General features: G+C 35.3%; 2 protein-coding genes across 2 annotated transcripts; one reads left to right on the plus strand and one right to left on the minus strand.

Moving 5' to 3' along the window:
- Nucleotides 1-2490: 2490 nt before the first annotated feature.
- LOC129809556 (raf homolog serine/threonine-protein kinase Raf) lies at nucleotides 2491-10103 on the minus strand. The gene is made up of 5 exons (XM_055859482.1): nucleotides 9554-10103; nucleotides 9316-9402; nucleotides 9035-9238; nucleotides 8420-8935; nucleotides 2491-3680 (listed from the first exon to the last, which is right to left on the minus strand). The coding sequence occupies exons 1-5, from the start codon at nucleotides 9899-9901 to the stop codon at nucleotides 2724-2726; spliced, it is 2112 nt and encodes a 703-aa protein (XP_055715457.1). The 5' UTR covers nucleotides 9902-10103; the 3' UTR covers nucleotides 2491-2723.
- Nucleotides 10104-14251: 4148 nt separating this feature from the next.
- Nucleotides 14252-16269, plus strand: LOC129809567 (pre-mRNA-splicing factor 38B). The gene is made up of 6 exons (XM_055859494.1): nucleotides 14252-14438; nucleotides 14547-14681; nucleotides 14769-14893; nucleotides 14989-15124; nucleotides 15283-15389; nucleotides 15458-16269. Exons 1-6 carry the CDS (start codon nucleotides 14417-14419, stop codon nucleotides 15968-15970), a joined length of 1038 nt encoding a protein of 345 aa, XP_055715469.1. The 5' UTR covers nucleotides 14252-14416; the 3' UTR covers nucleotides 15971-16269.
- The last annotated feature ends 18 nt before the right edge of the window (nucleotides 16270-16287 follow it).

Genomic DNA, 16287 nt, shown 5'->3' on the forward strand with positions numbered 1-16287 from the left:
GAAAGTGGAGCACCTTTGAAATTGGGAATTTTCACCTGTTTTTAAATAAAATTGAGCCTTATCGTGATATAATTTAGCTGCACAAACAGATTGAGAAGCTAAATTACATTATGATATGGCTCAGCCACTTAAACAGAGGAGAAAAATCCCAATTTCAAAGCTGCCACACTTTCAAAAGTGCCCCACTTCCCCCTATGTGACTTCTGATAATGCCACATGGTAAACTCTCCGTTACAGAATCTCTTTATCGAAAAAACTCTCCTGAGAAATTCCCCTACCCTAACAGAATTCCCCTACTGGCTACGTCCGCAAACACCCAAGTCGCTATCTCCAACCGTTTAACTTCCAGCTTTTTCTGTCTAAATTCTCTCTGTCTCTTATTATTTGTCTTATTCTCTCAGTGCGATTACGTAAACATTAGGGAAAAATAATTTTAGATATTCAAAAAAAAATTCTTTATAGATCACCGTTGAACCAATCGTCCTTAAAAGACTTAAAATATTAAAGGGTATAAAAAGGTTTTAAAAGGTAGAATGAGAGAGGTTCAGAGGTTAAATAAAAGGAATCTTTAAAGAAATGTCTCTTTAGAATTATTTATTCCTTTTTATAATGATTTTAATTGATAAAATTAAAACGTTTTTAAGGTTTTAACCCAATTATCCAGAAAATAAAGTAACATAAATAATATAGACTATTTTTTCCTGTTTGATAAAAAAAACAATTGTGTGATTTTCAAAAACTTATATTTTTGAATATTTAAGGAAATATTTTTAAAATAAAAAGATCTTTTTTTACATTACACTTTTCCATAAAAAAAACTCCAAGCAAGCTTGCGATTGATTGAAATACGCTCTATATTTTTATGGCTTTTCAATGTGAAATTGTTCTATGTAACAGATTTATACAACATTTATTGAAATTTTTGTGACTTCTTAGAACAATTTCATTCGATGCAATTTCTTGAATTTTCCTTCTTTGTGAAAAATCTACTGATCGAATAAGATTCATATTTTTAATATATCATATTTATTAGTTGCTTCGAAGATTTAAACCAAAAAAGAACGATTTAAGGTGTCAAAAATGTGGATTAAGAGCACAAAGTTTTAAATTCCTTTTCTTGTGAATGAACTTATTGTGAGTTAGAACACTTGCATTTTCAGGAGACGAAATCGATTTATTATTATTTTTTCTTTAGAAGTGTAGCTTGGAACCTTGTAAAGAGTTTTTCGTCTTTATTTTCTCTGAAATCATTCTTAATACATTTTAAAATGAATAAAAATGCAGACATAGCTTTGGTGGCCTATTTCGGCCACCTTCATTCTCATAGTTCCTTACCCTTCGAGAATTCTTCCAATGTCTTTTTCACATCATTTCGTTTGTCGAAGCTACATTTTTTGTTATTTTTTGCATTGTATAATCTCTAGTATGCAAAAACTAAAAATTCATGGAAATCCGACGAACAAAAAAGGTGTCCGGAATTACAATCTGGCCGGAATTTGGTACACTTACCCCAAAAGGTGGAAATTTTACCAAATCAAAAAATTAAGAAACGATATTGCTCTCTTTCTCTCCAATTTTCGACCAATAAAAATTTAAACGTTTCATAAATCTCCTGAAACGATGAATTATTGATTAAATTATGGGACACTTGCCATTCTCTGTGCCATCCACTTTAATTGCTTATCCCAATGGTTAGCAGGTGTGCTTTTTCCAATTAAATCCAGAGTCTCATCTCACCTGAAAATTAAATTACTCAATCACAGAGGAAAATGCAAAAACTTCTTGAGGTAATTTTACAATTTTATTTAAATACATCTCTTTTTACAATTCATACTTGTTTTTTTTTTGTTTGTTTGTTCAAGAGGATAGTGAAAGAACATAGAAGAAATTCTTTATTTGCATCTTAATTCTAATCACCACACAAGTGATTGATGTCTCATTAACTCTTTTCAAATGACCATTTTTTCTCTTGTTTTTACTTCAACTTCAAGTGCTATATTTATTTACACAAAAATTGGTAAAGAGGAATGTTTGAATTGCTGATTCAATTTTCACTTTTTTCATATGTTTTTTTTTTCGTAATAATATTTTCATAATTTTTCTTTTCTCTTTTTTTTATAAATTGTAAGGAGGAGATAAAATAATAAGGTTTTCTGACTAGTTGAAACATTCCATTATTTCTTTTTTCTTTTTTAAATCTCTTCTCGAGACAAGGAGTCTTGTCAATATATTTTTTTTATTTTACTTTTCATATGTATTTACATTTTTTTTTCTTAGTATATTCCTACCCTTTTTCTCCGTTTCATTGCCCTTCATTTTATCATTTATATTTTTTTTTCTTTTTTGAAATAGTCACTAATGTATGGATTAACATTAATCTGTATCATATTCATAACTGTATAACTCTTTTTTTTATGAGAAGATTTTGTTAGTTTCTGTTTCTCTCAAAAAATATATTTTTTAAAAAAAAGGAAAATAAAACAGTTCTGCTGGAGGGAAAAGTTTTAAAAAATATATTTAAAAAAAAATAGACAATAATTTAAATAGAACAATTTAGGCCTAATCAGTAATTACTGCGGAAAGGTAATTATTCTAAGTAAAAAAAAAAAACAATAAAATAAAATCGAACGAATATCGTCCAGCAAAGTAACAAAAAAAATCTATTACAAATTAGTAAGTGAAAGTGCGTTAGAAAAGAGAGACATGATCATAATGAAAAATTGCTATATGTTAGCGGCACCATTGTAAAACTGAAAATTACTAAAGTTCACCGGTGTCTTTGGGCTGGAGCACATATAGAGAAAATCATCACTCTGTAGCTGTGTCTGCGTCATATTTGGCTCACTAGCACTCCGATGAATCTTTGGCAATGTCCTCAGCATATTCTCCAACATATTGAGAATCAGCCTGAACAGGGGCCTCTCATCCCTGACAAACTTTATACAATCCTCCGCCAAACGCTTCAGCGCCTGCGGACAATCTGACCGTGCCTTACTCATATCCGGCCTCAACAATCCCCGTCCCACCATAAACAATATCTGATCCTTGTTATTGATGTGACTATACGGCAACTGTTCAGCCAACAGCTCATACATCACAATCCCAAAAGCATAGACATCACTCTGGAAGGAATACGGATTGGAATCCTCCATGCGTATCACCTCCGGAGCCATCCACAAAATACTCCCAGTCGGCTGATTTGCCTGTTTCTCACCTGACCATCGCATCTTGGCCGTTGCCAGACCAAAATCCCCAATTTTCACCGATAAATCCTCATGCAGAAAAATATTATTGGACTTGAGATCACGATGGATAATATTCTTTGCATGCAAATAATCCATTCCCTGAGCCACTTGTCGTCCAATATCTATCAATGTGTTCAACTTGAATTTTGTCTCATTGACATGAATGTGCTTATACAGGCTACTACCCTCGCACCACTGTGTCACAATGGCCAGCGATGGTTCACTTACGCATCCCATAAACAGCAGAATATTGCAGTGACGCGTCTTCTTCAGCATAGCCACTTCATTCTTAAATGCCTGCAATTGTGCTGGACTTGGTGTCTTCACATTCAACGTCTTCACAGCCACCGGTCCGTGCCAGTGGGCCTTGTACACAGTCCCAAATGACCCAGACCCAATTCGACGACCTATCAGGATCTCAACAGCTTGGATGTTCTATACAAAAACAAAGAGGACGCGGAAGGAAATTGAATTGGATTAAAGGCAGTTCTTCAGCAAATTCTTCAAAGGAATTAAGGGACAAGCAAAAGTCCTGTAATTTACAAATAATGCACAAGTTCGTCATATATCATTGCTTTGCAGCAAATGCATCATAGGTATTGTACAAAGCATATGCTTCATAGAGATCAATAAAGATTTAAGGACGACTGGGTCACCCGTGACCCATAGATTAAATAATTTTTCCTGACTACCTGTAGTTACAGTAGAGTCTCTCAAATCTAAATCTCTCAAATTCGAACGCCGTTTGGACTCAAAATGTCAGTTGTGAGGTTATGCTAGAAAGTTCGTATTCTGGATGAATGAAAATCATATTTATGTGCTTCCTCCTGAATGTTTACATACATTATTATCGTATAAAATGAAAAGGAAGTATGTTACCAATAAGACTTGCGAGAAAGTACGGGAATTTGATTCAAAGTACAATTTAATCTCACATAAATTTCGTTAGTTTTGAAAAAATCGTTCGAATTTGGGAGGTGAGAAATGTCAAAAATACCCCCCGAGCGTTCGAATTTAGGAGACTCTACTGTATTTCTTTCTAATGTTTTTACCAAATCACAAAGTAGAAAGATGTAGGAATCTAGGATATTTTTTGATAATCTCCAGTTATTTGCTATTAAAAAATATTTAAGCTCAAAAATGACGAATTTTCAAATTTTCACAGTGGTGCTTGAATTTTAATATTTTTAATATTTATAATTTTTTTTTAAGCAAAAACCTCTTGGAACTAGAAACTATAATAACTATATACATACATAATATTTCTCAACAAAGTAAAAATTAGAGTTTATTGATATTTTCAGGAAAGCTTTATTATTTTTATGGGTCATATATGACCCAATCGTCCCTAAAGGTAAAAAACACCGAATTTGTCTCTAGTGGATTTTCGAAGATTTGAGGTTAAACCGTTTCATGTTTTTGTGTATGTGTGCGCAAAATAGTTAATTATTCGTGTAATATTGTGTGATATATCAATTAGATGAGATTTCCCAGTGCAATACAGACTGAAGAAAGTAATATTTTGTTAATTTATAAGATACTTCTGCGTATATGTTGTAAATTCATAACTTTTTACTCTTGTAGATGACTTCAAAAATGGAAAAAAAAATTTCATAATCTATGAACCCGAAATCATCCACATATTATGCCCGGAAGATAGCGATGATGCCGACAATCTTGTCCTGAACTAAAGCGACAGAATATATTTGGAACAAGACGTGGATGAAGTTGACTTTGAGGTCTTTATCGAAAACGCATCAATTCCGGAAGAACTCCCGGATCCATAGCAATGTGCAACTATACGTCTTAAATTCCCAGAGACAAACAACATTGCACCTACCCATTACCATCAAACATGTTTCGAAGAAAACTGAGGTGCACATGGTGCTATCAGAAAAAAGGATTATAAGACCAATTGTATTGGTGAGGCATGTGACATTTATCTCTGTGTTACTAGTACTCGCAATTGTTTCGATGAATATCATAAAAATTAAAAATGAAGTAAACAATAATACATTATTTCATAAAAATTATTGTTTTTTGTGTACAAGTCTTCAAGAGTCTTTGAGACCAAAAATTTAATGAGATTTTTTAAAATTAATTTTTGATCGTACTAATTTTTACTCGTACTCTAAATATTTTTTTTATTATTACAAATATATTCAAGTTATTTATCTTTCAAAAATAACAGAGCAAACGAGTAAACTAGTCGTCTGGAAAATTTTGTGCTTTTTTACCTTTATAGACGATTGGGTCATATATGACCCATAGTTTTCCAGAACTCCTAGGGATGGGAAAATTTCTTTTTAACCGTAAATCTTTTATTTAAGCTAAAATATCGAAGGAAACTTGATTTTGTTGAATTTCGCTCAGCGGAAAGCTTCTCGTCCTTAAAGGCGTCTACACATTGGGAGCAATTTTCGTCAAAAATTGCATTTTTGACAGAAATTTGACGTTTCCCCCTACAACTCTGCAGGCAATTTCCTTCAAAAAAGCAATTTTTGACAAAAATTGCTCCCAATGTGTAGAGGCCATAAAGGGTTAAAGAGCATAAGTTCGTCATATATCACTGCTTTGAAGCAAATGCATCATAGGTCTTGCACAAAGCATATGCTTCATAGAGATCAATAAAGATCTAAGAGAAATAAAATCGACGGCTCAGAATATAAAACGAATAAGTCGCGAATGCCCAACTTTACAGGAGAGCGATATTAAGCTGAAATTTTACATGCTAAGCATTTTACAAGTAGATTTTGAAAAATTCGAAGATCTATTTGAAAAGCCAAAAGAGACATTCTAACTTGATAATTCCGCAAGGTGGCTGAAGTACATCATTTCGAATTTGGAAGTGCTCAAGTGCCAAAATATGTAGGTCCTCACTATGTTGTTGGGACAACACACAGCTACGACACTTACTGCTTTTATGTTATTTAATCACTCCATAATCACTGAGTTAACTCTTTTGCGAGCTTTTAGTATAATATTTCATAAAAGTTCGAAACTGGGATTGATTGACTGAGTTCCATTTACCATATTTATCCAAGACTCTATAGGCAAATTAAACACAATTCGGATCTACAAGCCGTTGATGTTCGAAGCGCGTTCAAACTCAGTTTTGAATTTTCAAACTAAATTTTCGCAGAGGGCGGGGAAAATTTATGAAATATTACAAAAATAAATTGTTAAAAAAAATTAATCAGTGATTATGAGGATAATTATATTGAAATTAACTTTGTTGTTTTGATTTTCCCGATTTTCCTAACAAGCAGAAATAGATACATTTTGACACTCGAGCGAGACACTTCGAAATTCGAACAAGAATTACTTCGGTCACCATCCGGCAAAGATATAAAATGCCTTGTCTGTAATTTTCGAAACCAATCTTCGAATATCTTTTCCTTCGTAGAGATTTCGGTTATGAACGCTCGAATAGAGAAAAATCGTCTTAGACATAAAACAGCAAAAAAATTTCTCACGACAAAATTAAATGGATTTTTAAATATAAATTTTTGAATGATACCACAATTTTATATTTTTAAAAGACATTTAGATGAGAAATTAAATTGAGGGATTCATTTAACTTTGACTATCTTCTGCGCAGAAGTCTGTTACGGACGAAAATTTGCTATTGACCTTGCAATAATCCATCCTAACCATCCTAACATTCTCGTCAGTTTCGAGATGAAGAAAATTTAATAGATTTAACATTAAATATTTAGAGGCAAAATTTAAGACTTTTAATTTTAAAACTTTGTTTAAAATTAATGACGTTTGATTTATTTCAAATTATCTTCAAAATTTTAAATATTTTAAAGATTTAAAAGATCTTCACTACCAGCAAAATGAAGAGAAATGTAATGCAGGATTCAGTCTGAAGCTTTAGCCCAGTTCGCGAAGGTATTAAAATTGTTAATAACAATTTTAGTGGTTTTGTCAAAGTATAAGGGATCATTCGCCCATGGCTCTGTAGGGAAATTCTGTAATTTTCGTGACATTATCACGCGTGAGTTCGAAACCCGACAATGCCAATCGAGCTTTTTTTGTCATATCATATGAATTCGAAAATGCAATTCATTGAATTTTTAATGCAATCCCTTTACTTGATGATTTTATGAAAATACAGTACGTCTTGGTTGATTTGTTTAACAAATTACATTGTCATTTGAATTGCTAGAAATCTCAAATATGTGACTTCTGACAATGTCATGTGAGCTTAAATGGCAATATCACAGCTACAGAACCACATTTTCGAAAAAGCTCTCCTAAGATTCTAACTCAATTTGTCATATAGGATTACCAGAGCGTTACAAAATTCCCCTCCTGTGGGGAGTGGGGGTATTCTGTAATTTTCGTGACATTATCACGCGTGAGTTCGAAACCTGACAATGCTAATCGAGCTTTTTTTGTCATATCATATGAGTTCGAAAATGCAATTATTTGTTTTTTTTTTAAAGAAAACACTTTACTTCATGGTTTTATGAAAATACAGTACGTCTTGGTTGATTTGTTGAACAAAATTCATTGTCATTTGAATTGCCAGAAATCTCAAATATGTGACTTCTGACAATGCCACGTGAGCTGAAATGGCAATATCACGGCTACAGAATCGCATTTTCGAAAAAGCTCTCCTAGGATTCGAACCCAATTTGTCATATGGCATTGCCAGAGCATTGCAGAATTCCCCTCCTGTAGGGCAATTCTGTAATTTTCGTGGCATTGTCACACGTGAGTTCGAAACCTGGCAATTGCATTTTCGAACTCATATGATATGACAAAAAAAGCTCGAATGGCATTGTCAGGTTTCGAACTCAGGCGTGACAAAAATTACAGAATTCCCCTACTGGTCAGTAGTACAGTATAATAACTTTTGAAAGAAGAAAAGCCACTCCAAATCCAAGCTAAACCTATTCGAAAATCGACCGAAAGTCGAAAATGCATATATTCGCCGTTTTAGCGCTGTATGTCCTTTCATTTCGAATTTTTGGTTTTCTTATCATTTCAATCATCAACTCTTCATTTAAATTTTGTACTGTGAAGTTTGTTGCATATCAAAAGCTTTTAAAGAATTTTGACTCTTTAAAAATTAAAAGATCTTTATCCAAGAATATGAATCAGATTTTAAAAGCAGATTTAAAGGGCATCAATTAAATTAAAAAAAAAAGAAATGAACTCACCCAATTCTCTTCCGTTGGCTTTGGATCTCTCGGCGAGAGGAGATTTTTATTGCTTTCATCTGCTGACCTGGCCCTTGGCCTCTTCATGTGCTTCAGCGTATTTGTGGGCGATGCCTGCGTTGATTGCGAATGCTCCTGACCCGATTGACTCTGCAGAGCCCCACGGGCCTGCTGTGCTAGCATTTTCTGGTGCTCAGACAGCGTCTTAACGCTATTGATGCAAACATTTGGAGCTGAATTCGAACGATCCTGCTGATTTAGTGAACGCGGATGGACATGGCGTGATTGATAGGACACCAGACCACCTGTCTTGAGCAAGCCTGCGCAATTGTCGGGATTTTGCTCAAGCAGAAACTGATAGTAGCTCTCCATGTCGATCTTGTTGCAGAGTCGTGGCACTTTGTCGGCGCACCGTTGATGAAACCGAAAGTTGCACTGATTGCAGTAGAAACCGGTAAAGAGGAGGCGTCGGCAGCATTCGCAGAATGCCAAGGAGAAGAAGGTTTTGCGCATAAACTGCAAATGAGGCAGGATTGTTAGATAATTCAAGGGGGGGGGGGGGGGGACAGAAGGAAGGAAAGAAGAGATTCTTCTGCGAAAAGATAATGGACTTACTTGATGAGAAATTTGAGACATTACGGGAAATTTGTCCAGCACTTTCACATAAACCTCCTCAGCCTGAATACAACTGATGTCAGTGTCCCAGGGAATTGGCTGGGAGCTGCCTAACTGCGTTGTCACTTCACACATCTCACATGTGAGATTGCGACGTTTGAGCGCCTTCGAGAGGGCATCCCTGAGACGGATTCCCGGAGTCACCTGCAAAATAGCCAACCACAAAGGAAGAAACCCATCAGACCTGAAGATTTCATCATCTTCCCTGCCAAAATACTCACCTGCACAGATGTCCTCTGTTGATTGGGCAAATGGGCTCTGAGCACAAACTTTGGCTGCTTCGTCAATGTACTACAATTACTTTCAGTCTGCAAGAGAAAAAAAAGGCAGAGAGTTCAATTTCAAGGACAAAGTCACAGACACCTGACTTTTCTCCTCTCCCCCTCACCCCGGAGAAAGGAAACTGAATCCCTCCTGCAGCCCCCATTGGACACCCAAACCCCAAAATGAATCACTCACCTCTGTGTCAGGATCAGGTGGTTCAGGGGGCTCAACTGTAACCGTATTGGTGGCGTATTCGCACTGTTGCTGCAACTTCTCCATAATCTCCAGTTCCTTGTCCCGCAACTCATGGAGCTTCGACGCCAATTCCTGATACTCCTTAATGTACATCGGTGGTGGTTCTTGTAGATTGGCAAATTTTGCATTTAGCGCATCGATATTCTCTCGCGTCACATTTATTACACTCTGCAAATTCCGAAGTTCAAGTTCCATTTCCACGGGGTCCGACTGCGCGTCTTCGTTCATTTTGTCGGTGAAGATGGTTGGGATGGTATTGCCATTGAATTTGTCACAATTTGTGCTCATTGAAACGCTATTTTAATTGATATTTTCTACAATTTTTCATTTTTTCACACCAACTTCTATCTTTTTCTGTGATTTTACTCTTGACTCTTAAAACTTCACTGTGTGGTATGAAGTTGGTAACAATTTGCATGTCGTCTGTCTAACCCGGCTGAACTTGAACAGATTACTACTATCCACTACAAATACATTACAATCACATCACAAGTACTGTATAGAAAGAAGAGGGTTGGCCGAAAATTTTCCAGAAAAAAATTCCTTGCAAAATTACTAGGAATTACAGTAGACCAGAGGCGTGCAAGAACCGTTGAAACCGAATAAACGTCAAATGAAACATGTCAAACATGTACGTCAATGGTCAAAACGCTACCAGAACAAACTTATTTTGACGTTTATTCGGTTTTCAACGGTTCTTGCACACCTCTGCGAGTAGACTCTCGCTAATTCGGCTCTTTTAAGATCGGACTACTTTTTTATTCAGGCAGCAGTTAAATTTGAAAAAAGTTTATCGACATTTTTAAGTTTTCAAATGAAGATAATATTCTCAAATTTGACATGTTTCGCCTTTATTATGATGTTATTTTGCATTATAAAGGGGGTTTCATGAAATTTACCATTAATATAAATATATGTAAACTTAATATTAGTATGCGAAAGAACAAAAAATCGTTGCATTTCAAACAATTTAATGCCCAAATTTCTCTCTAATTCGTATGACATTTTGGTCCCAAATGCCCGAATTTGAGAGAGTCTACTGTACCAGAAAATTTCCATTTGATAATTTCGATAATTTATCCATAAAAACTTTTCACCATTGTTCGTTGGCTATATTCAGTAGACTCTCTCAAATACGGGCATTTCGTACCAAAACGTCACCCGAATTAGGAAGAAATTCGGGTAACAAACTTTTTGAAATGCAACAATTTTTTGTTCAACTGCATGCATATATTAAGGTTACGTGCTCATATATATTGTAAATTTCATGAAAATCCCCTAATAATGCAAAATCACATCAAAACTAAGACAAACCGTGGCAATTTGTTGCATTCGATAATCATAATCAAACTTGAAAAATGTCAACAAGTTTTTTTTTAATTTAACTGCAGCCCGAATTAAAAAGTAGCCCAATCTTAAAAGAGCCGAAATTAACGAGAGTCTACTGTACATGTACTTAACCAAAAACGGTAGTAACGGTAACCCTGGCTCCCTTGGCTCCAATCGACTTTCTTGCAAAAATCGATTAATTTCAGTCGATTTTTTGGTAAATTCGAATTCAATCAACTTTCTTTGCAAAAGCATGCAAAAGGATTGAAAAGTTTGCCATTTTGCATGCGCCAAAATAAGCAAATTTCAGTGACTTCCAGTTCCAGTGTCGCTCAGAATTGTCAAATGGCACACAAAATAATAATTCACAGTGCAGTTAATTCGCAAAGAGTGGTGATAGTTTTCGCGTGTTTTCTTAATAACTATAATGCCCTAGACCAGAGGTGTGCAAGAAACCGTTGAAACCGAATTAACGTCAAAATAAGTTTGTTATAGTAGCGTTTTGACCATTGACGTACATGTTTCATTTGACGTTAATTCGATTTCAACGGTTTCTTGCACACCTCTGCCCTAGACCATAGACACACTTACGACTTAAGCCGAGAGATGACTTAAAGGAAAATGATGGAAATGAACTTTAACCATTATTTCTAATATAATTACGCTAAGCCGTCTCTCGGCTAATCCTCATGTCTGTTAAGGCTCTAATAGTGGAAAATGGGAGGAAAAGCTCCTACGCTGTAGAGATTTGTCTTGTGATTCAGAAAAACACAGTGCCGACAGAAATAAGGTGAAAATTGTGCAGAGTTTTGCATGAAAATTGCACAAACATTTTTTTGGGAAAATGAAATTTCGTGGTTTAGAGGTTTGCTCAGGTTTTTGGAGTGCTGTGTTATAAATATTTTGCGACGAAAAGACCTAAATAGTGAAATGTTTAGAAGATTTGTTCGTGAGGTTGCATCCCAATCCCAATGCAAAAGTTTTTGACATCTTGGATGGTTCACTCAGTAATAGTCCGACGGCAAAAATTCTTGCCAATGTGTGTGTTTAATTGCGCAAAAATGTACAAATTAAGCTAAGAAATTAGGTAAATAATAGATAAAGTAAAGAGTTTTTGAGAAAAAAGTGTCTACAGTGGTAGTGGAATAAAAATTGAAAAGTGCAATTACAGTCGAGTTCCTCAAATTTGAACTCCTCAAATTTGAACGACGGTTGAGTTCAAAATGTAAAATTTGAGGTTTTGTGAAGAAAGTTTTACGTGGAATCTGAATTAGGACTATTTTTCTCTAGTGTTTCCTCAATATTATGGTATTATATTAACTCCCATAACAAATTCAAATTATTTAACAAAAATTACATTGATATATTCTCTAAAATTATCTTTCTTAAATTTGGGAAAGTGCATTTAACATGAATTTCGTTACGTTTTTGAAAATATTGTTCAAATTTGAGGAGTAGGAAATGTCATCTATAACCCCCCAAATGTTCAAATTAGAGGAACTCTACTGTAACTTTTTTACTGGGAGTATGTGTACGTCGATTTTGTGTTAATATCGAAAATAAGGGGTGCTCTTTCCGGAAATTTACGTGTTCCGAGATATATTGAAATATGTTTAACAATGCGCTTATTTTAGATTGCGATTAGGGGAAGTGCTTATAATTTTGGACAGTCTGCATATAAGCATCGATATCCTAAGTTTGAAGTGCCATATTTTCAATACTAATTGACTTTTCTTGTTACTCTCTTTTCAGAAGGATTGTTTAGAAACTTGGCAAGCTATTTATCATCTCATTTTTACTAAAATTAGTTTTAATACGTTTAAAAATGAATTGATATGTAGAGGTGAATTTGACTCTTATTTTGGACAACTTGGTTATTAATTTTTACAACTTGTCTGTAAATTTGGACAGATAATCCGCCTCAACAGGATGCCCATTGTTCTTCATTTCATGAACCAATCTTACCAAGTCCTCTTCTTGGTCATGTAAGGGAAACGTGGAATGTCACAAGAAGCCCAGAAACTTTCCATATCATTCATTAAAGTGAGTTGACTTCGGTACTCCAACTACGTGCGGATTCGCTCATTCCCTGCCCTTTCCGGGAGCCTTTCAAGGCATTTCTCACTGCATCTCTTTCGTAGAGATGATGCTCCTTCATTTCTCCAGGCATTTGTCCAACCTAGTCATCACAAAAGCTAAAACTTCACGAAATTTCGTGAGAAAAACACCTGTCCAAAATAAGAATCATCACCTCACTGGTGAATGTCTTAAAAAATTTCCCATTTTTCACACGAAAAATATAATTCACAAGGCAAATCTCACTTCAGGTCAAATGTACAAAACATCAGTAACGTGAATCAACACAATATTCAATGAATATTCAATAATATCACTCAAAAACAGCGAACAAACTTTGTTAGTACTTCACCAAAACTAAATAAGACTGAAGTAAGCCACGAAGTTCTGTCATATTTCTCGTAAGCAATTGCTCACACTGAATTTTCAACAAAGCAATTTCAACTCAAATCATATTCAAATTTTAACGTATTTAGTGTTAAAATATTCCAAAAGGAACAAATATTTAGATATAATTCATTATTCATCAAATATTGGAATAAAAATCCATCATTTTAATCAATTTATTTTTAGTGTCCAATGTTATCCTCAAAGTGTCCAAAATAAGAAACTGGACAAAATTAGAAGCATTTCCCCTATCTAGAAACCCTATTTTGTTTTTTCGAAAGTGTTTGTATATTTTTATAGAGCTCTTTGAGTAGATGAATTTAAGAAAAAATAAAATTTTTATAACGGTACCTCAGTTCTCGAGATACGAAAATTTCAACAAAAAAATGAATTTTTAAAAAATTTATGTAAATTACTATACATACCAAAATTTGTAAAGTAATTAGTTTATATTGAGATAACTCTTTAAGAAACCCTCAAAACTTAAAACAAATTTCTAATAGAAAATTATCATAATACAGGGCTATTTATTACAAATAAAAAAACAGAAAAGACCCAAAGTTCTAAGGATTTTTTTTCCTATTTGAGATTTTTATTATAAACTCAATTATAAACTTTTTCTTTCATATGGTGGATTTTTCTTAAGCTAAAATTTAAGTTCTCGGAAGCTATTGAAATAATTTTGCGCTAAAAATTTGCAAAATAATTTGTTTGCAAATTTTCAACACGAATATGAAAAACGAAATAATCGTTCAAAACGCAGGGTACGAATGCAACTTCAAGTGATTAATGAGGGGAAATTTGATAGTCGGATAAAGGGCCTGCTGGGATAAATCCGACATTTCAGTGACTCAAGCGCACCCTGGTGGAAAATTTTCAAGTTTGGCGAAAAAATGGCGTACGTCGGATTGCAAAAGTGAAAAAAATTGCAGAATATTTACGTTTGGCATCGTCAAAATTGTACAATTTGAGACAAAAACTATTCTATTTAGCACGGAAAAAGACAAAACCATGGATTACACTAATACTGAAGGTGAGATTCAATAGGAATACCACGTAGATGTTTGTTTGTTTGAGATGGAGCTTGTCAAATGCTGTCGCTACAAATAAATATTAAATGCTATTTTCTTATCACTTCCAGACCCTTCTGACCATTCTTCACCCAGCAAAAAGATGGGCAAATTTCACAATGTACTGCCACTATGGGGCAATGAAGCAAGTATGAACCTCAATCCACTAATTCTTGCTAATATTCAGAGCTCTAGTTATTTTAAAGGTGAGAGCCATTGGCATCAAACGTTTTTCAGTCAAAAATTTCATGTTATGTTTTTCTTTCTTTTTTTTTCTTGGGGAAAAAAACCAGTGACCTTGTTTAAATTGAAGACTTATCATGAGGTAGTTGATGAGATATTTTATCAAGTTAAACACCTGGAACCATGGGAGAAGGGCTCCCGGAAAACTGCCGGACAAACTGGAATGTGTGGCGGGGTAGGTAATGTTTTTATCGAGAAGCCTCGAGCTTTGATGATGTCTCTGGGATGCAAGGGAAAGCTAATTTGAGGATGATTTTTTTGTGGTTTTAGGTTAGAGGAGTTGGTGCTGGTGGAATTGTATCATCAGCTTTTTGCCTCCTGTACAAATTGTACACGCTAAAGTTGACAAGAAAACAGGTGAATGGGTTGCTAGCCCACACAGATTCTCCCTACATAAGGGCACTAGGTAGGTGGTAAGTTCACTCACGGACAGATTGGACTTTTCTCACTGCTCCCTCCCTTCAGAAAAGAAAAAAAACCGAGCCCTGAAGCAAATTATGTAAGTCTCTTGGTGAAGAAATCCTTGGTTTAATTGGTTCCTTTTCTCCCTTTTCTTACGGGAAGGTTTCATGTACATCCGGTATACACAGCCTCCAGGTGACCTGTTTGATTGGTATGAGCAGTATTTGCAGGATGAGGAAGAGATTGATGTAAAAGCAGGAGGTGGTCAGGTGGGAGAAACTGGAAAGGATTAGCGATTTAAAGAGAAGGATTTAAAGAGATTTTTGGGGTTTTCCAGGTGATTACCATTGGACAGATGCTAGTGCAGTGGCTGACAAAGCTCGATTGGTTCTCCACTCTCTTCCCGCGGATTCCTGTGCCGATTCAGAAGCAAATTGAGACGAAACTCAATGAATATGCACAGGATTACGGAATCACTCTCCAACCGGTAAGATTTACGGGTAACAACAGCAATGCCGGCGGAGAGAGGTACGAGAGGGGCGGCGGAGGAGATCGCAGCCGAGATGACTACCAAGGCAGAAGGAGAGATGAGCCACAGAGTCGCGAGAGGGATTCCTACAGAAGAAAATACGATGACAGGGATCGTGATAGGGAATCCCATAGAAATGAAACGAGAACACGATCGAGGTCCAGAGATAGGGATAAGTATCGTGATCGGGGGGAAGCCACGTCCAGCCGGGATCGGTATAGGGAGAGAGAACGCGAGAGAAGTCGAAGTTCAGAGAGATATCGTAGCCAAAAGAGACACCGGGGCAGTGAAAGGGAAAGGAGTGACAGGAGATATCGATAGGGAGGCATCTCTCCCAGCCAGACTTAACTTTTTTTTCTATAGTTTTGAGGAATAAGAGAAAAAGATCTTAACGCATTGAATTTATATACAACTCACCCGTTTTTTGTCTCCGGAAGCAGTGTGCCAATTTCTACCTCACTGCTGTTTGCACACTGAATGGGATTTCTAGCTCAGGATTAAAATGTGGAGTTTTTTGTCTGAAACAAAAAGAAAATGTTAAGTTTCCGCTTGTGCGAGGAGTAAGAGAAAATGTATATCGGGAGTTTTTTGATAATAAAAGCCATTTCTCTGGACAAAAATTTTGTTTTTCGCGGCAA

Source organism: Phlebotomus papatasi, chromosome 1 (assembly GCF_024763615.1).
Source record: "Phlebotomus papatasi isolate M1 chromosome 1, Ppap_2.1, whole genome shotgun sequence".
Taxonomy (NCBI): Eukaryota; Metazoa; Arthropoda; class Insecta; order Diptera; family Psychodidae; genus Phlebotomus; species Phlebotomus papatasi.